Source organism: Aotus nancymaae, unplaced genomic scaffold (genome assembly GCF_030222135.1).
Source record: "Aotus nancymaae isolate 86718 unplaced genomic scaffold, 86718_ANA_hifiasm-v0.15.2.pri h1tg000210l, whole genome shotgun sequence".
Lineage (NCBI taxonomy): Eukaryota > Metazoa > Chordata > Mammalia > Primates > Aotidae > Aotus > Aotus nancymaae.
Window position 1 is genome coordinate 1421408 of NW_026988625.1, and position 21281 is coordinate 1442688.

At 49.3% G+C, this 21281-nt stretch overlaps 2 protein-coding genes and 2 gene segments (V, D, J or C); all 4 read left to right on the forward strand.

The window, feature by feature from the left end:
• The window catches only part of LOC105706714 (immunoglobulin lambda-1 light chain-like), a 392758-nt gene extending 371520 nt beyond the window's left edge, over positions 1-21238 (forward strand). For both annotated transcript variants that reach the window (XM_064371880.1, XM_064371879.1), the window contains exons 3-4: positions 19215-19252; positions 20782-21238. In XM_064371880.1, coding sequence (XP_064227950.1) covers positions 19215-19252; positions 20782-21101 — 358 coding nt within the window. In that variant the 3' untranslated portion in view covers positions 21102-21238. The remainder of the gene's footprint in view (positions 1-19214; positions 19253-20781) is intronic.
• The window catches only part of LOC135273040 (immunoglobulin lambda variable 5-39-like), a 284085-nt gene that overhangs the window by 251966 nt on the left and 10838 nt on the right, over positions 1-21281 (forward strand).
• The window catches only part of LOC105706716 (immunoglobulin lambda-1 light chain-like), a 108775-nt gene that overhangs the window by 83661 nt on the left and 3833 nt on the right, over positions 1-21281 (forward strand).
• The window catches only part of LOC105706715 (immunoglobulin lambda-1 light chain-like), an 89807-nt gene that overhangs the window by 51053 nt on the left and 17473 nt on the right, over positions 1-21281 (forward strand). The window lies entirely within an intron of this gene.

Here is a 21281-nt window from a genome sequence, read left to right on the forward strand (position 1 = left end):
GAGTACAAATGACGCAAGGGGCCACACAAAGCAAAAGCGTTTTGTTCAACCGGGTCTATTCCATGTTTAATTCAGCCGCCCCTTCATGCTCCTCTGGGTTTTGAGTTTTCCTATGCACCAAGCAGCGTGTTACCACCTAGACCCAGAGAGCCATGTCATCGTCAGCAAAGCATGCCCTGGTGTCATGCAAGGACCAGGCCTCAGATTCCAACTCCAGCCCTACTGCCTCTTGGCCCTGGACATTAAAAAGGCAGGGGATCAGGCTGGAAGCAGTGGTTCATGCCTGTAATTCCAGCACTTTGGGAGGTTGAGGCAGGCGGATCACAAGGTCAGGAATTTGAGACCAGCCTGACCAACATGATGAAATCCAGTCTCTACTAAAAATACAAAAAAAAAAAAAAAAATTAGCCAGGCATGGTGGCACGTGCCTGTAATCCCAGCTACTCAGGAGGCTGACGCAGGAGAATCTCTTGAACCCACCCAGGATGCGGAGGTTGCAGTGAGCTGAGATTGTGCCATTGCCCCTCAGCCTGGGCGACAGAGTGAGACGCCGTCTCAAAAAAAAAAAAAAAAGTAGGGAATCAGCCTGACAGCATTTCCTCATCTTCAATTGTGGGGGACAGTGGATGATCTTAGCTCCCAGGATTAAGGCTTGTAAAGCACCAGCACTAAAGAGCATTGCTATTATTATGTATTATGCATCATATTCCCTTATCACAGTCAAAAAGGACCCCAACTCAAAGCACCTGCCAGCCCTCTCCTCCTCCACCACTGTCGAACAGAGCCAGGCACGAGTATTCCGGGTGGACAGATGAATAGGAATGCAGGGGGCGAGCTCCCTCCTAGATCCTAGCACAGCTTGCTCCCTGCTCAAGGAATGGCCTTGGGCCCTGCATTCATCTTCTCTGGATGGTAGTTTTCTCACCTGTAAAACAGGGACACTTGCCCCATGGAAACCCCACATGTTGTCCTGAATCCCAAACTAAAAGAACAAAAAGAGGACCCGAATCTGTTCAACACCCACTGATTGCTTAGCAAACACATGATGTCTTTAACCCTCATAACCTCCCTGCTGCAGAAGAACTCTCTCCCCATTTTACAGATAAGGAAACTGAGGCCCAGAGGTGCCCTGGGTCTGGATAGACTCCACATTTATGATTTCACCACTCTTCCTTGCCTGAAGGATATAGAATCACTCCCTGCAGGGCTCTTGCCTGACTCAGGAGAGGATCATAGGGTAGCCGGCCAGGCTTGACCAACCCAGCCAAGGAAGGGCTGGTCCCATCTGGCTGGAGTGCAGTGTGCAGGCACCCAGCCTGGGGGACTGATCAGAAAAGAAGCCACAGCTCCAGCCCTAGCCCCAACCCCCTGAGCTCAAGCCCTTGGAGACTCCTGGTGGGCAGCTCTCTAGGCCCTAGGGAGATGCTCCACAGACCAGGGCGCCCTTGGGGAACTGGGGAAGGGAAGTGGGTCAAGTGTTACCACCCAGGGCCCCAGGGGCGGGGCCAGGCAGGCGGCTGTGGTGGGAGGCCGTTGAGCCCTGGATCTTGACCACAGCAGGGCAGTTGGTAGCTGCCCCTCTGGGAGAGATCCCCAGGGATAACAGCCATGGACCCTGGAAGGGCCTGGACTAGGGACAGGGACCAGAGCCAGTCCAGGGAGAGGACACGGCCAACGGACTGGGGTGCACTTTAACAGCCCCGCTGGAGAGAGGGACCAGGGTGCCACCCTCCAGGGAGCCAGCGCTGCAAGTTGGGCCAGAGGTGCCTCTGACCCTGAGGGCCAATGAAACCCAAGACAAGCAAGTGGGTTGTGAGACCCCCAAGGAGCCGAGTCCTGGTCCCAGGCAGCGCTGGCCCCTGCTGTGGCTGGGTCTGGCCACGGTCGCCCCTGGCCTACTGAGCCCAACGGCTACACCGCAGAGCCGGGTCCCAGACCCTGCAGCCTCAGTTGGGAGCAGCCGGTCCAGCCTGTGGAGCCTGTGGGGCAGGTAAGGGGCAAGAGATTCCAGGGGATGTGGGGGTCCTGCGGCAAAGCTGGGAAAGGATGACAAGGGGAGACAAGCCAGAGAGGTGACGAGGAAGCTAACCCCTCAGAGGGTCCTGGGAGACACTGGCTTTAACTAATAGGTTGATATTTTGTCCATCACAGATTTGTTTGAATTAATTACTGTTTGTAATATCATATTAAACTATTATTTTTCTTGATTTCTAGGTTTTCTGGCCCTACTTAAATTTTGCACCAGGGTCAGTGCCTCAGTCACCTAGTCCTAGTCCCCTGGGTAGGGCAGGAACAGAGGCAGGGGCAGGACATCCACAGGGGGTGGTGGCCACTGTCCCCACAGGGTGTCCAGGCCTGTTCCTGCTCCTCCTCTTCCTCCTCCTCGTCTCTGCCCATGTGCCTCCTGCCCAGTGAGGGCAGGGGCCACTCCCTGGAGAAGGCAGTGAGGGCTTGGCTTGGTCTCCCCTAAAGCCCTCCATTCACCAACTTGCTCATAAATGCTGATTGGGGCCAGGCTCAGGGACACAGGGAGGGTGGGCTGAACCGAGGGGCACTGTCCAGTCATTGGAACAGGCGCATGGCCCATGTTTGGAGCAATAAAGGGAGAGGGGAGCTCCCTCTGTGGGGGGTGCCCAGGCTGGTCTCACAGATCAAGGGGCACTGGCTGGTGATGGGCAGCACCCGAGGAGAAGAGAGCGAGGGGTGAGGCTGGGGGTTCCTGGGTGACTGGAAAGGGGACGCATGAAGACCATAGGGTCCATGACCCATCCCAGGGTCCAGGACAAGTCCTTGGAGAGATTTAGGTAGGAGATTGATTATCAGAGTTGGATTTGTGTTTTTGGAAAAATTGTCACCAGATCGAAGGCTGATGCAAGGCCAGATTAGAGGAGAGAGGAGAGGGAGTGACAGCCAGGTCCAGGGTAGGTGGGGAGCCTGGAAGGAGCCGTGCCCTGGGGGTGGGGAGGAGGCACAGGTCCAGAGCACCCAGGATCCCAGATTCTTATGAAACAGGAGCGTGAAGCTGAAGTGATGGCTAAGCAGAGAGGAACAGGCACTCTGTGGGACTGTCGATGGGCATTGAAAATGTATAACTATTTTAGCAATAGGTGGTGAGTAAAAAAACAAAATGTATTTATCTAAATTGGGCAATTCCACTCTAGGAATTTATCTTAAGGGAGGAATAATCAAAGCTGTAACCAAATGTTTATAACAAGGGTGGTTAGCTCAGCATTATGAATGATGGGAGAAAACTGGAAGTAACCCAAATATCATATCTACCAAAAAGGGTGTGAAAAAAACACAATTGTATTTGGGGTTGTTTTGTTGTTGTTGTTTCAAAAGAAAGTCTTGCTCTGTTGCCCAGGCTGGAGTGCAGTGGGGTAGCCACAGCTCACTGCAGCCTCAACCTCCAGAGCTCAAACGATCCTCCAGCCTCAGCCTCCTGAGAGCTAGGACTACAGTTACAGGTCACTACGCCTGGCTAATTTTTATTAGGATTATTATTTTTTAGAGACAGAACCTCACTATCTTGCTCAGGCTTGTCTCAAATTTCTAGGCTCAAGCAATCCTTCCGCCTCGGCTTCCCTTGTGCTGGAATTACAGGCATGAGCCACTGCACCTGGCCCAATTGTGTTTTTAAAGTATATATGCATTTTCAAAAATCTGTCAGAAAATATAGAAAAATGTCAGTGATGTGTCTGTCTGGCTGGTGGGATTTCACCTAATTTTCATTGTGGCTTTATAATTTTCTGGTTTTGTGAAATCGGTCACAAAAAGGGACATTTCATTTTTATCTTTTAATATAATTTTTAATACAAGAGTAATGTACTCTTGTACATTATTGTTTTTGTAATGACCACTTTACAAAATGTAATGACTTCTGTACATTACTCTTTTCTCTTGCAAAAGAAAAAAAAGATTAAACAGAGAAGTATATAAAGTAAAAGCAAGTGCTTCTGCTTACCATCTCCCACCTTTTCCCAGAGATGGCCACTGTCAGGTTGTTCTATGTACTTCCAGACTTTTTCCTGTGTGTATGTCCCTGAAAACACACACGTATACACACACATACAGAACTGGTGTTGGGATTTTATTTTGGAAAAATAGAGCCATATTCCGCATATTACCAACTTTAAAAATAATCTATTATTGACATTTTCTATATCAGTCCATATGGATTAACCACATTCACATGGCTTTATAAGCAAAGTTTAGATGAGCCATAATTTATTTAATCATTCCCCTATTAATGGGCATCTAGGTTATTTCCACTAAAAAATCTAAATGACAAATGATGCTGCAGTGGAAATCCATGTGTGTATGCCTGCAAAGTGCATTCATATTATCTCCCCAGGATAGATGCCTAAAAGTGGAATTGCTGGATCAGAGAGACTGCACTTTTGAAATTTTATAGGTAATGCTTCCAAGTCTGTGTCCACTCATTCCAGTGAATGGTTGTGCCTTCTCTCCTACATTCTTGTCAATAACACAATATTGTCGATCTTTTTATATTCTGCCTATCTGATGAGCAAAAAAATGAATATGTTTATTGTTTTATTGTATATTTTATTACTGGTGAAATTTTTTATATTTTTATTGATTGACTGTATTTCTTATGTGAATTAGCTGGTTATCATGTTGCCTGCTTTTCCATTCAGTTGCTTGCATCTATATATTGGGATATATTTGGGATTTTAGCCACTTGAGTAGTATGCATATTGTAAATATTTTTCCCTAGTCTGTTTTATGAGTCTTTTGTTTATGGGGTCTCCCATCATAAAGATGTTGTAAATTTTTATGGGTTGAACTGGTTTAACCTTTTCTTTATGGTTTCTGTGACCCCTCCATGTGTAGGAAGTCATCTTTATTTCAATATTATAAAGTCATTTTTCTATTTTATTCTGGTACATTCAGTGTATTGGTGTTTTGTTGTGTGTTTTTTTTCTTTATTTCACCTGGAGTTTATTTTTGTGGATGTAGGAATAAAACCTTATTTCCCAAATAGGAAAGCCAGTCATCACACATTTGTTGCAACTTTTATCATCTACTACATTACTGATTTATTACATTCTTTCTGTGGTTCTCTTGCTATTGATCTATTCCTGTGCCCACCCTGTTTTGATTATTTTAGCTTTATAGTATGTTCAGTATCTGGTAGGAAAAGAACCCGTCATTGTTACTTTTTCTCAAAATAGTCATGTCTATTATCCGTCATTCTTAGAGTTGGACTGTAGAAGCAGTTCCCTAATTTTCAAAAATCATTCTTTTGGTGTTATGTTTGTAATATCACAGATTATGGGATTAATTTGAGAACTGCTATCTTTATAATGCTCGGCGTTTTTGTCCAGAGATATGATGTACTCTTCATTCACTCAGAGAAGTGATTTGATATTTTATTCATGCAAATCTTGCACACTTTATGTTTTTATTCATAAAGGGTTTGTGAATATAATTTTATTGAAGTTATAATTTTTTCCCAATTTTACATCCTGAGTGATTACTCTTTCTGTAGCAAGGAACCCTATTAACTTTTGTATGTTGCTCTTGTATCCAGCCACTCTAAGTCTTGTATTAATTCCAGCAGTTCTTCAGCTGATTCTCCGTGTGTGGGGCGGGGGCAGGGGGAGGCGGTGGGCAACTATCGCATCGTTTGCCAAGAACAATTTTCTCTCTTTCTCCCCAATATTTATACCTCCTCCTCTCCCCCTTTAATGTCATTTCATTGACTAGAATCTATAGAATATGTTGAATAATAAAAGTGAGAGTAGACAACCTTGCCTTGTTTCTGATTCTTTAAATGTTTTGCCTTTAAATATAATAAATATGCTGTAAATTTGGGGAGATGTTCTTCGTTGAGTTAAGAAAGTTTTCTTCAGTAACTTTAAAAAAGTCTAGATGTTTGCTTTCTTTATACCATAAACAAGTGCTGAATTTATATTACTATTATATTAAATTCTGTCTCAAAAATCTTCTGCACATGGCTTAAATACATGTGCATTAACTACAACCTGCTGCTAAGATGAAATTAGCTGGCCCCATCACAATGGGTATCTTCCCATGTAAACAAATTGCCTTGGGAAGTAAAATCAGATTTGGCAAAACCTGAGGATTCTTGCCATTGAAAACTCTTAGAGTGTGACCTGGGTGTTTTTCTTTTTCTCTGGAGGATGTTAATAGTATCTTGCTAGGATGTCTAGGACAGAGGACAATACAATGAGGGGAAGGCATTCTGGGATGTTCTCAGGCCTCTGGCTTGAAGAGTAACTTGCTGAAGTGAGGACTTTGTCGGGGAGCAAGGTCACAGAGAAATGAGTTTAGCTGGGATCTGTTGAGTTGGAGGTGTCTACAAGGCATCCAAGCAGACATAGGTTGAGGAGGCATAATATACATGAATCTGGAGCCTAAAAGAGAGATAAGGGCTGGAAATAGGGATCTAAGACCCCTGGACAGTTGTGAGTGTGCACAATGAGGGTCAGATGCAGAGACAATGAGGAGAATACAGAGAGCAGAACCCAGGGTGGAGATCTGGGAGTCAGCAGCTGGGCATGGGCCTGGGAGAAAGGGAAGCCAAGAAGGAGGAGAGGGGCCAGTCTCAGACACCAAGGAGGGGACAGTGACTAGAAAGAAGAGCTTCTTGCAGAGACACAAGGGACTGGGGAAGAACTGCAGACTAAACTGGGACAAGGGACTTTTTGGCCTTAACCAGAGAGATTTCGGGGAGAGATGAAGCTGAGAGCCAGGGAATCCTGCCATGTCCCAGCATAAAAACAGTATCTGATATAGATGGGTGCTTGGGAACTGTTGGATGAATGAGTGGATAGACGCATGGATGGATGGCTGGATGGATGGATGATAGATTGATGAACAAACAGATAAATAGATGAACAGCTGGATGGACAATTGGATGGATAGGTAGATGGAAAAAATAATCTGAGATATCAAAAAAAGCTTCATGCACAAAGTGGGACTGAGCTGCATCTCCATGGATAGAAAGTGGAGGAATCACACCACTTGAGTCAGCAATGACCCAGTGTTCTCAACCCAGAGACAAAGCCAGCCTGGCTTGACTGGGGACACTTGTGTGGAAAACTCAGAAGCCCTTTAAATGAGGCCAGATGAGGTTGAATGGGTCCAAGCCAACTCAGCACTCCTCTGCCACACTGCACAGGAGGGGATATGTCACTCAGGGAGTTGCTGGGACCTATTTGTCCCAGTGTTGCCGTCAGCATCTACAGCCTCAGAGAGGAAGGACACACACCGGGGTGACTCCAAGGCTGTGGGTGACACTTGCCGTGGACAGGGGACAGGTACAGGACACTTCTGGGGGCTGGCCACCCCCCTGCCTCACGCCTAGCCTGCCCACTGCAACCCTGTGCCCTTCATGCACAGCAGGCTCCTGCTCCAGCCCAGCCCCCAGGGAGCAGACCCCAGGTGCTGGCCTCTGGGGTTTTGGTCCGAGCCTCAGTCACTGTGTTACATCTTTGGATCTAAGACCCAGGTCATCATCCTAGGTAAGTGGCTCTCAGCTTTTCCCAGCCTGTCTCATCCTCTGCTGTCTCTGGAAAATCCGTTTGCTCTCTCTGGGGCTTCCTCCCCTCTGCCCTCCCAGCCTTAAGCACTGAACCCTACCTTTCTCCCTGAGGACTGGAGGATGTGCATTACTCTTGGGGCAACCGGCAGGAAGGGCCCCCACAGTGGGAGCAGCTGCCTTCAGTTTCCAACAGCGGGATGCAGCCTGGGCTGGGATCAGGCAGGGTGAGAACTCCTTCCCCTCTTCCAGGCCAGAGGTCTGAGTGAGGGACAGAGGCCGGTTCTAATAAGGGCCCTGCAGTGGCCTTAGAGACAGTCCCTGGGACCCCAGGGTCTAGGCTAAGGGCTGGATGCCCATCCAGCCTGTGAGGGCCACATAGGGGTGTGGGGACACAGAGGTCACCCCAAGGGGAGACCAATGAAGGGCACAGAGAGGGCTCTGGGTCTAGGCTGCAGCTTTTTAGCCTGTGCTGGGTCATGAGGACAGAGGGATGGATGAGACTGGGTGAGGTCCCAGAGCCCAGCCCTCCCAGGACAGTCATTAGAAAGGAGAGGGTCTCTTAAGGCAGAGATGTGTCTGTCCCTGGAGCCCCGTCACCTCTGGGGTCTGGTGTCTGTTCATGGATCAGACTCCTGCCTTCCTCAAAGGGCATGTTAGACTCAGGAGATGACCACACGGGAGTGAATGAGGGGTGGAGAGAACTCCATGGCTACCAGGAGAAGTTCAGGGTCATCAGAGGTTGCTGGGGTGGGCACAGAGGCTGCTGAGTCTCATAGTCTAAGGGAGCAGCCCCAAGAACACAGCTGAGGTGAAGCATTCTGTGGCTGGGCTTGCAGAGAGAAGAGACACCCCAGAGCCTCAGAGGAGCAGAGAGGCTTGTCTAGGTGGAGCCCACCCCCTGCCAGGAGAGCTGAGTGGGCTGGGCTGGGGCAGAGCCTGGTGCCTGTGGGGCTAGGAGGCTCCAGTTCAAAGCAGGCTCAGGTCTCCCCACACGCTGCCTGCCAGGACAGTCCTACGGGCTGAGCAAGGGACCTGCAGTTCACAGAGGGGGCTCTGAGTCCTGGAAGAATTAAGTGGGAAGTGGGGGGGTCTAGGGATGGGAATGAGGAATCCAGGGGGTCAAGGCCAGATTCTAAACTCAGACTCCAGAGATCAAGAGAGAAGAAACACAGCCTGGCATGGGTATATGGGGAAATGGAGGCTGTAGGAAGAGGAGCTGGGCCACCTGGGAAAGGTGACTTGGAAGGGCTCCTAGGAAGGCGCAGGGCTGTCTGCTTTCCACAGGGCACAAGTGGAAAGGATGGGGAAAAGGAGAGGAGCGGCCCCGGGTGGACCAGATGGCCATACCATGAACCCTCCCAGAGGCTTCAGACAGAGAGAGGGGCTCGACAACACCCCGGGGTTCTGTCTGCCCTCTCTCACCCCCTCCTCTGTCCATATAGCTCAGCCCAAGACAGCCCCCTCAGTCACTCTGTTCGCGCCCTCCACTGAGGAGCTCGGAGACAACAAGGCCACACTGGTGTGTCTCATGAGTTACTGCTACTCAGGCGCTGTGACGGTGACCTGGAAGGCAGATGGCACCCCCATCACCCAGGGTGTGGAGACTACCTTGGCCTTGTACCCAGCAGTGCTATGGATCTGGCCCTCCCTGGGCAGTCTCAGTTTTCTCATTCATGACCGTGGCCACTAGAATCCTTAAGCCTTCTTCTAATTCAGAAGCTGGGATTTGAGTCAGAGTTGGCTGTGATCAAGCACCAAAGGGCCCTTTCTCTGCCTCATGGTGACCGCAGAGCTTCCTGCCTTTGCAGGCTCTGTCCCTGGCCTATCAGGATCACCCAGCAGCTCTAGTGAAGGCAGCTGCCACATCCCTGATGTGCTGGAGGCAGAGACAGGAGGTCTGAGAGTACCCAGGCACTGAGGACTGACCAAGACGACTGGGGCCTCCACACCCAGGAGGCTGACATTATCTGCGTCGGAGACACTGGGATGAGTGTCTCTGAGATGAGGCAGCAGGTGTACATGGGATGGGGTGGGGAGGCTGCGCCACCATGGGCTAGGGAGGGAGAGGGTGCTCAGTGGACAGGAGGGTTTGTGGGATCTGACTCCTAGTGGAGGCCAGCCCTTGCCTGGAGCTGTCAGCCCACATTCCCTCAGCTCTTATCCAGTCTGACCTGACCCTGAAGCTCATCCTGAATTCAACTCTGATACAGCCTCCCCCGGGCAATCAATAGATGCAGAGTTTGACCTTGGATTGGTGACTTCTCATTTTCCCGATTTCCCCATGTCCTCTTGCTCCTGCAGGCTGACCATCATCAAGATCCATCCACAAACCAACCAGAAACTAACTTTACCTGGGCCTGACTTAGTGGTCCACACCCTTCCTGTTTGACCTCCAGCTCCATGCTAGTGTTCACCTTGAGCTTGATCCTGAACCCCCACTAGAACCGTGAAAGAGGAAGCTGGGGCCACTGCCCCTGGTGGCATCTGCTCATGAGGGAGTCCACACAGTCCCCACACTCAACACACAGAAAGAAGAGGACAGGTGACATCACTGTGACACACAGCATGATCCCTGGGAGTCCAGGCTTCTGGAGGACATAGGGACCTTGGATTTGTTTTTTGCACCAACCATCATGCAGGCACAGAATTGAATTTATTGGAGGGCATCAGTGTCACTAAGGAGTGAATTTCCACAGATTGGGATAGGTGGCCTCTTCTCTGCAAAGTAGAAACCAACCATTCAACTTTTGGTAACACCATGGGGTGATGCAGAGGGTGCCCCTCTCCTCCGAAGGAGAGGCTGAGGCTGGTGGCCCTAGAGTGCAGTGTTCTAGGAACCTTGGGGGTTTCAGCCCTACCTTCTGTAGTAGTTCTATCTGGGATGGGCCTGGTCAATGAGGCCTGGCTGGTTCCGATACGAAATGCCAGCCACATCTGCGAGGGTAACCTTGGGAGCATCCCCTGCACCCCTGAATTTGGTCTCATGTTGGGTGGGACAGCTGGGGTGGTGGCTGTCTTTTTCAAATGGGGGACATGAGGGAGCCTCTGGAGTACGGTCTCCAAATACTACCTCTCACTAAGGGAAGGGAGATCAGTGGGTAATTCCAGGCCTGGGGCAGGAAAGACTCATAAGACAAAAAAGAAAAAGACATGATAAAACAGAATCTCTTATCCTCTGACTAATCAGGAGCCATTTAATTCCCTGGAGCCATGCGAGGAAGTCTGATGCCCCTTTAGGAGACTCCCATTGGGAAAATATTCATTATTGGTGGCCACCTGTCATCACCAATTAAATAGAATGACAGTGGCTTCAAAAACATTAGATGGCTTGAATCCTAGAGTTCAGAGTGAGAATACACTTGAATTATTCACCCTGGATTGATGGCTGGGCCCTGGATCATCTGTGTGCAAAGTGGCTCCTTCCTAAAGCATGAAGCACACTCCTGGGTGAACCAAGCCTAGCTGCAGGGCTCTGACTTCACAGACACACTGCAGCGCTCATGAGAAGGAGGTGAAGCCTCAACCCTTGGCTTTCCTTCCAGCTATTGTCCATCCTATGCGGCTAACATTACTACAAGAGTGACAATCTGTCATGTGTGGCTTTGCTGGAAGTAGCCCCCGGTCCTTGGAAGCTATTCTGCAATGTCCAATCTGAATCCAGTTAGTCCCCTCCATGCTAGAATCATTGTCCAGAAAAATAAAAGCCGAGAAAAGCCCTAGCTTCCTGCTCCAGGAGGCACGACTGTATTCCAACCAGGGAAAGGTCCCCAGACAGCTCTCTGCTCCTGCAGCTCCTCCTGCCTTGCCAGGAAGCACTAGAGCAATTTAGGAGATATTCACCAGTGACAATCAGCCTAACAGCACATGTACCACCCTGCTGGGTACAAGGCCAAGGACCACTACGCCCTCCAAACAGAGCAATAACAAGTACGCGGCCAACAGCTACCTGAGCCTCACGCCTGAGCAGTGGAGGTCCCGCAGCAGCTACAGCTGCCAGGTCACGCATGAAGGGAGCACCATGGAGAAGACAGTGGCCACTGAAGGATGTCCTTAGGCCCCCAACCCTCACGCCACTCACGGGGCCTGGAGCTGCACATTCCCAGGGGAGAGGTCTCTCCCCTGAATCCCAAGACATCGAGCCCTTCTCCCTGCACCCAATAAACCCTCAATAAATATTCTGATTGTCAACCAGACATCTTGTTTTATCTTAGTTTTTCTTTTCTTACATATAATTCCTAACCTTTCCTGGGTTCTCAGTCTGGGGTGGACAGAATTCTGCATCCATTGGGAAAGTCACCCAAGGGAGGAGACTCACAGCCTCTCTCAGGCATCTCTCTGGAGGGTCCTATCTCACCCAGTCACCCCTTCCCCAACTCTCTACTGTACCCCTGAGCCACCAGCCTGGCATCAGCTCAGACCAGAGCAACACCCTCCTCAATTCTACTTCTCAATAAGGACCCGACCGTGTAAAACCCAGGGTTTCCAATGTGCCGTCTGTGTCTGGTCATGTGCCTGTGCTGAAGGGTCACTGCTGAGGGGCAGGGATAGTTCCAGGTGAGATCCCATGTCCCCGTCATCCTACGCCCCACCCAACCTGCCAGGGAATGGGTGAGCTCCCTGTGTCGGTGGGAACCATGATCCAGAGCAGAAAGTTGTCCCTGCAGAGTGGTCCCTGAAATGCAGTCCTTGCCCACCTGGGAAGCCTAGTGAGGACAGAGTGGTGGCCCTGAGCGGGGTATCCGGGGGGAAACAAGGAGTATTCCAGGGGCCCTGCTGTGGGCTAGAGGCAGAACACACTTGAGCCCAGGCCATGATCAGAGCAGGAACAGGGTTGAACTTCCCTGTCCCATCCATGATACGCAGTTAGGAGACCATTTACTAGGTGAGCGGCCCATGGTTGTGCCATCACAAGGGAGACATGAAAAGGCTGGAAATGGAACACATCAGTGTAGTTTTCACTTTCATAAGGCACATTAGTTATGAAAGGTACTGACAAGTCCTGCAGTTGGAAAACAATTAATTTTATATAACCTTACAAGTCAATTCTATTCACTGTCCCAACCAACTTAGAGAGCCCTAGAGTGCTCTTCAAGCCCCTGGTGTTCATGTCACTAGTGCTGGCACGTGGGGTGAGGCTGAGGAGCACAGGTGATTTGTTGTGATCAATGAGTCAGGCTCAGGGTTGACACTGGCCAGGCCAGAAAGAGACCATGGGGCTGAGATCTCAACTGTGAAGTCTCAAGTTCTAAAGTCAGGGGATGTGGTAGAGTTAGATTATGGTTATGGCTGGAGCCATGATGGTCAGCCTGTGTGAGGGTTGGACTTGGGTGGACTGGGTCAAATAAGGAAGACACCATCCCCAGCACAGAATGGGCATCCATTAGTTGTCTGATGGAGGCTGTGTCAAAATCGTATCCACCCAAGTATCAGGGCCAAGTCACACTAGGTCACGGCAGGGTGAGTGTGACTTGAGGGCTACAGGCAGTTCAGGTTTTCATGGGACTCAGCTACCCTAGACCCCACCCCACCAGGCCCTACTCCCTCCCTCCCTCACATGGCTCAGCCCCTCCATCTGCTCCTATAGCCCGAGGTCAGAGACACAATTGTCCCAGGGTCCCTGACAACAGGTGAAGTGGCCTTGGGAGACTCACTTCGAAGCCCTCCTCATCAGTGCTGGGTGCTGTCAGGTCCCTTCTTGGTGCCTCCAGGACATCAGCGATGTGACAGGTGCCTTCATCAGAGAGCTGCTGGGTGGCCAGGCCAGGCCTGGGACAGAGCCTGGAAGGGCAGGAAACTCTAGGGCCATAGTGGGGCAGAGAAGGGGGTCCTCTTGGAGCTTAATCACAGCCACCCCTTCCCCAAATCACAACCTACAAATTAGAAGGAAACTTAAGGGTCCTGATTCCCACCACCCCGTCTGGCCCCATTTCATGGATGTGAAAGCTGAGACCCCTACAGCAAAGAGGACCATGTTGGTCTCCACCTTCTCAATGGCCCTGCAGGGTAAGATGCCAGATTTTCCTCTGCTGTCCCAAGACTAAGCCCTCTCATTACTGCCTTGTAAAATATTACAGGAAACTGACAGCAAGAAAATAAGCAAACAGGAGGATAATACAGCTAATGTTGACCCACCCAAAATCAAGTAACTTCTCTTTTACATGGTTGTCTGAAGCAAATTGCAGACATCATGTCCATTAGTCTAAATATCCCATTTGTGTCTCTGAAAATATGGACCAAAAAAAAACTACATCCTTACAAACCTAAATAGAAATTATCAATAATTCTTTCATATCAAAAAAAAGTTTCCCATCAAACACTTCACAAATGTCCTATGCTTCTTTCACTAGACCTGTGTTTGTGTTGTTGGTATTTTGTGATTTTGCATTTCGTTTCTATGCGAATTCAATATGGTTTGAAATTGTGACTGGTGACTGTGTTTTTAGACCCGTTCCATCTGCAAGTGTCTTCCTAATTGATTTCTAATTTCCTTGCAAGGCGGGAGCTGCGGGAGCTGCAGGAGCTGAGTGCCGGTCCCAGGACCTTCCCATGATCAGGATGCAGTCTGCAGCCTCCCCAAGCTGGAACCAAGTGCTTCTCTCTGCTTCTGTGTTTCCTGAAAATGGGTTCTTGGACAGAAAGGTTTAACAAGGTTCAGTGTGACTTTTCAGCAAGACCACTTGGCTAGTGGGCTCCCATGTGGGGTCACCTATTTGTAACGTCACCTGGGCTTCACACTTAGTGTCCAGTGCCGTTAGATGGTATACGGATGCAAGGTGACTGCACTTCAGTTTGACCACCTTTCCTTCTACTGAGTGTCTGTAAAGCCCTGCCCTCATATGTTCTGTGCTTCTTTAGGAGTGTGATTCTTATTTCAGTAAGAAATAGCATAGACATGTTCAGTCTTTCCTTTCATTTAGCGTCTTAATAACGATGACCGTGTTGCCCGCCATCTTCTGAAGATAAACAATTATTTGGGAGAGATCCAAGATGGCTGATCACTAGCAGCTCGGGCACGTAGCTCCCAGTGAAAGCGCAGAGAACGAGAGGACGCCACACTTTCAGACGCACATTTGTAGCTCACGGACCAGGAGATTCCCAGCGGAGGAGCTCCACGGGTCGCCAGAGTGACTCTTGTGGCCGGCGCGGTGGTTTTGCTGGCGCCTTAAAGTGGCAGTTCTTGGTGCAGAGTCCAGAGATTCCTGGGCAGAAAGGCACCATCAACCTGAACACCGCTGTCTTGACCAGCGCAGTGGATTGCTCAGATTTCGGCGCTGGGAATCAAAAAGTTGGACGTCCGCTCAGAGACCTAGTTAGAAAGTCGGTAATTACAAAGACGACAGATGGATAAAAATATAATCAAGGGAAGAAAGCAGCCTAAAAAGGCAGAGAATACTCAAAATCAGAATGCCTCTCCCTCTACAGGGGATCGCAATTCCTCATCAGTAACGGAACAAGGCTTAATGGAGAACGAGTGTGTTCCAATAACAGAAGCAGGTTTCAAAATGTGGGTGATGAGAAACTTCTGTGAATTAAAAGAACTTGTTCTAACCCAATGCAAAGAAACTAAGAACCTTAAAAAAAGGTTTGACGAAATGCTAACGAGAATGGACAATTTAGAGGGGAATATAAGTGAATTGATGGAGCTGAAAAGAACAACACAAGAACTTCGCGAAGCATGCACAAGCTTAAACAGTCGAATTGATCAAGTAGAAGAAAGGATATCAGAAGTCGAGGACCAGCTCAGTGAAATGAAACGAGAAGACAAGATTGGAGAAAAAAGGATGAAAAGGAATGAGCAAAGTCTCCAGGAAATATGGGACTATGTGAAAAGACCTAATCTACGTTTGATAGGTGTACCTGAATATGATGAAGAGAATGAATCCAAGTTGGAAAATACTCTTCAGGATATCATTCAGGAAAACTTTCCCAACCTAGCAAGGCAAGGTAATATTCAACTCCAGGTAATACAGAGAACACCACAAAGATATTCTTCAAGAAGACCAACCCCAAGGCACATAATTGCCAGATTTATTAGGGTTGAAATGAAGGAGAAAATACTAAGGGCAGCCAGAGAGGAAGGTCAGGTTACCCACAAAGGGAAATCTATCAGACTCACAGCAGATCTCTCAGCAGAAACCCTACAAGCCAGAAAAGAGTGGGAACCAATATTTAACATCCTTAAAGAAAAGAACTTTCAACCCAGAATTTCCTATCCAGCCAAACTAAGCTTTGTGAGCGAAGGAAAAATTAAATCTTTTGCGAACAAACAAGTACTTAGAGAGTTCACCACCACCAGGCCTGCTTTACAAGAGCTTCTGAAAGAAGCACTATACATATAAAGGAACAACCAATATCAGCCTTTCCAAAAATATATCAAAAAGCAAAGAACATTAATACAATGAAAAATTTACATCAACTAATGGGCAAAACAGCCAGCTAGCATCAAACGCCAGTATTAAACTTATATACATTTCAATTGGATAAAAAGCCAAAACCCATCGGTATGCTGCATCCAGACCCATCTTACATGCAACAATACACAAAGACTCAAAGAGAAGGAGGAAGATTTACCAACCAGAGAGTACAAATAAACAAATAAACAAAAAGCAGGAGATGCAATTCTCGCCTCTGATAAAGTAGACTTTAAAGCAACAAAGATCAAAAGAGGCAAAGAAGGACATTACATAATGGTAAAAGGATCAATGTAACAAGAAGAGCTAACGATTCTATAGATCAACGAGATAGAAAATTAACAAGGATATTCAGGACTTGAACTCAGACCCGGAACAGTAAACTTAATAAACATTTATAGAACTCTCCACTTCAAATACACAAAACATACATTACCACCTCACACCTATTCCAAAAGTGACTATATAATTGGAAGTAAATCACTCCTCAGTAATCGCATAGCATTTCATAGGTTTAAATGAAATATTGGTTGGCTGTTTGTTTGTTATCTTCTTCCCTTCTTCCTTCCTGACTACATCATTAAGTATAATTATCAGTATACAAGAGGTTTTCAATACCCATTACTAAACTGCATTCTAGCCTGGGCAAGAAAGCAATACTCCCATTCTCTCTCCCTCTTTCTTTTCCTTTTTCCTCCTCCCCATTCTCTCTCTCTCTTTCTCTTCCTTTTTCCTCCTCCCTATTCTCTCTCTCTTTCTCTTTAAAAAAAAAAAAAAACAATTATTTGGTATCATGGTGAGCTCAAAGTTATGTTACTGTATGTGACACACTTGAGTCCACCACGGTTCTATTTTATTCATGATGACAATGACCCACCGTGGCCCATTGGGTGCCTCTTCTAGTGGACTCAGGATTCTCCTGAAAGAACCCAGTGGACCTCGATGGCTTTCTGCTCTCTGTTCACAATCTGTCCTGGGCACATCTTTCTCCTGCCTTGTGCTTGGAATTGCCCATTAACCCCAACTAGACTGGTCCCTGTAAGTGGGAGGTGGGATTTATCTATTACTCTGGGGTGCTACTCACACAGCCCTTTTGAGTCACACCCTCCAGACACACCCAAAAATGAGACAAGACCCTGAAAGGGTGACAGGGGCTTGCATCCAACTTCCTGGAGGTTGAGGCTGGCATTTCTTACTGGAACCTGGCGAGACCCATCCCAAACTAAGACAACACTGGGAGGATGGAAGTGAGACCCCCGGAGTTGTGGTTGTGATCACATCCCCCACCTGCAGCTGTGATGCAGGAAGCTGGGCCACTGCCCCTGGTGGGCATTTCCTCAGCAGAGTCCACACACCTGCCTTCCCTTCTCCTGCTGAGATGGGACAGTCGACCCTACCCACAGCAGAAGAACTAAACTACTCCCTTGGGCGATGATACGAAGCAAGTGCCAAAGTCATCGCACACTTAAATGGAGAGAATCAAGGATTTCTTGACATCATAATGAGGGTCTCATCCAATGTCTTGTGAATATCATTATGTATATTTTTAGTTGACTTTCTGGTGCTGTTGCATATTTGTGGTTTTTAATGTAGTTTCTAAGTGGATTAAATACTTGAAATACTTGACGTTATCATTGGTGAAGGTGTTTTTAGGCCCATTCCATCTGCAGCTGTCTCCCAAATGGCTCTGGCTTTCCCAGGCAAGGCCGGAGCTGCAGGAGCAGAGAGCTGATCCCAAGACTTCCCAGTCGGAATGCAGCCACCGTGACCCTAAGCAGAAACCTAGTGCTTCCCTCAACCTCTCTTTTCCTGACAAATGGTTCTAGCATCAAGAGGCTCAATGGGGTTCAGGCTAGACATTGGCATAATCCCTTCTCAGGACATGTGGCTACTTCCAGCAAAGCCACCCATGTTGTGTTGTCATTCTTTTAGTGACATTAGTTGCTTGATAATCAATAACTTAGCGCCTCAGATGAGAAGGAAGACTGAGGGTCCATTAGTTGCATTTGATGATCAATAACTTTACCCCTCAGATGAAAAGGAAGGTGGAGGGTCAATTGGTTACATTTGATAACCAGTAACTTTGTGCCTCAGATGAGAAGGAAGGCAGAGGGTTGAGGCTTCAGTTCACCTCCTTCTCGTGAGCGCTGCAGCACATCCATGAAGGGAGGGTGCAGCACCTGCCCTATGCACCCAGGAGTGGGCTTAATGCTTGGGGAAAAAGAAGAAATGTAAATTCTTCCCTTTTGTTCACCACTTTGATAATTGATGATCTGGTGCCCGGCCATCCTCTAGGGATGTAGTGCCAGAGTGAGCTCTAGCAGGTGAGGACACCTGACATGCGGGACCCACTGCGGTTATATTGAATTGCCAATGACAATGTGTAGACAAAACATGGACATGTACCCCTAGGTGCCTCCTCAGGTGGCATCTGGTTTTCTCCCATTGTCCCAGGAGCTTCCATGGCTCCTGATTTCTAGGAGGATGAGAGGTTCTGTCTCATCACGTCCCTTTCCTGCCCCAGGTCTGGGATCTCCCACTGACCTCACTTCCCTGAGCAGAAGGTGATATCTGGAGACCACACTCAGGAGCTCCCTTATGTCCCCCACATTTGAATAAGGCAATGGCAGCCACTACCCCACCTGGCCCACCAACATGAGACCAGGTTGAGGAGTGCAGGAGATCCTTCCATTTTACCCTGGAGAATGGAGCTGGCATTTCCAATGGGGACCAACCAGGTCTCACTGGCCCGGCCCATCCCAACTAGGACAAGCCCAGGGAAGGCGGGGCTGGGACTCCTGGAGTCAGAGCTAGGTTCATGGGAAGGTTCCCAGGACACTGCACTCTAGGGTAACCAGTTTCTCCCTGGAGGGAGACGGCACTCTCTGCTTCACCCCAGGGGTTCACCAAGCAGTCAGTATTGAGTCAGCTTCACTAGGGAGACCATTTATCCCTGACTATGGAAATTCACTCCTTGTGACACAATGCCCTCCAATAAAATCATTCCCAAGATTGCATGATGGTTTGGTGGGAAAACCAAATCCAAAATGCCAATGTCCTCCAGGAACCAGGATTTCTAGGGATCCTGCTGCTGGTCACAAGATATCACCTGTCCCCTTCTCTCTGTGGTGGGGAGGGTGGGGCCGTGTGAACTCCCTCATGAGCAGATGCCACCAGGGGCAGTGGCCCCAGCTTCCTCTATCACAGCTGCGGTGGGGGCTGCGGGTGGGGGTGTCCCAGGGAGGGTTTTTGTATGAGCCTGTGTCACAGTGTTGGGTGTTCGGTGGAGGGACCATGCTGACTGTCCTAGGTGAGTCTCTTCTCCCCTCTCCTTCCCTGCTCTCCCCAAGGTACTGGGCAATTTTCTGCTGTTTTTGTTCTTTTCTGACTCTTGTGTTGGCCTGTGCTGAAGCTTTCTCTCTGGAGCCCAAGCCCTGGGCAAGGACCTCATCCCTCCCTGTTCAGACCCTTGCCTGCCTCAGTGGGTCACCAAGACCCCTTCACCTCTGACTGCAGAGGTAGGGCACTAGACTGGATGACCTACTGAGACTCATCTGTCTGTCCATCTGTCTGTCTGCCTGTCTGTGTGTCGGCCAGGGCCAGGCGGCTTCCCTAAAATGTGCTCAGTTCTGTCCTCTCCTGCCTGGGCTTCTGTCTGCCTAGCAAGCTTTGTGCAGGGGAAGCTGTGGCCCATCTCACAGGGGAGAGGGAACAAGGGGCTTGAAGGAGTGACCACCTGGGAGACTTTAGAAGGACCCAAAACTCTCAAAGCCAAGATTGGGGAATGAAAAATCAGAGTCTCAGGGCCCAGTCCCCTGGGCTGTGGGACTCCGGATCCAGGCTGTGGGACTCTGGATCCAGGCTGGGAACAAGGTAGGAGGTGCGGGGTCCTCTCCAGGTTTCTATGGGCTCCCAAGGAGAGAGCCCTGAGCTGGCCTGGGACCCATGAAGCACAGTCAGGAGGGAGGGGAAGGCTCTGGACTTGAAGGAGCCACGTGAGGGTCACAGAAGGCCATGGCATGCAGGAAGGTGGCTATTGGCTCTCTGTGGGAAGCACTCCTAGAAGCAGGAACCCCTGATTTCACCAAGCCAGGCCTCGCTGGCCAGGCCCATCCCAACTAGGACAAGCACAGGGAAGGTGGGGCTGAGACTCCTGGAGTCAGGGCTAGGTTCATGGGAAGGTTTCCAGGATACTGCATTCTAGGAATACAGCTTCTCCCTGGAGGGAGAGGGCACTCTCTGTGTCCCAAAGGAGGAAACTTTAGATTGGCCCTAAACACAGACAGACTCTAGCACGGACTCCACAGAGAGAGAAATCAGGACATACAGACAGTGGGACTTGGATGAGCAAGGCCCTGACCCCACTGCAGAGGCTCAGGAGAGACAGATGTGGGTAGAAACAGAGTCCTTAGGTGAGACCCACTCTCTCCCAACCCACAGCAGCTGTGTCAGGTGACAAGTTTCTAGAGTGAATCCGATAGGAGGTTCACAGAGCTCGGATAACACAGCCAGAGCCCAGAGCCCGACCACGTCAGGATGACAGGGTGAGGCAGGGGCAGGCAGTTGAAGGTCCGCTGTCTGTACAATATCCCAAGAAGGCATAGGAAGGTTTCCAAACAGGTGATGGGCAGGGGCCAAGCTGAGAGGTTTTCTGACAGACTTGTTTTAGGAATATCATGTCACACCCTTCTGAGTGACAATGTTCTGAGACAGTTTGGACCACATCTGAGAGGTCCTGCACTGGCACTGGGGAGCCAGACCCCTCCTCACACACTGAGGTCAGGGGCTCTCCAGCTGGACACCAGCACTCTGACCTCCGGCCCTTTGCCCCTCTCCCAGGTCAGCCCAAGGCCACCCCCTCGGTCACTGTGTTCCCGCCCTCCTCTGAGGAGCTCCAAGCCAACAAGGCCACATTGGTGTGCCTCATAAGTGACTTCTACCCGGGAGCCGTGACAGTGGCCTGGAAGGCAGATGGCAACCCCGTCAGGGATGGAGTGGAGACCACCAAACCCTCCAAACAGAGCAACAACAAGTACGTGGCCAGCAGCTACCTGAGCCTCACGCCGCAGCAGTGGAAGTCTCGCAGCAGCTACAGCTGCCAGGTCACGCACGAGGGGAAAACCGTGGAGAAGACAGTGGCCCCTGCAGGATGTTCTTAGGCCCCCAACCCTCACCCCACCCACGGGGCCTGGAGCTGCAGGATCCCAGGACAGATTCCCTCCCACCCCAAGTCATCTAACCCTTCTGCCTACACCCGGTAAACTCTCAATAAATGTCGTCCTTGTCAATCAGAAAATATGCTGTCTGCTCATTTTTGTTTATATATGTTCCATCCTACT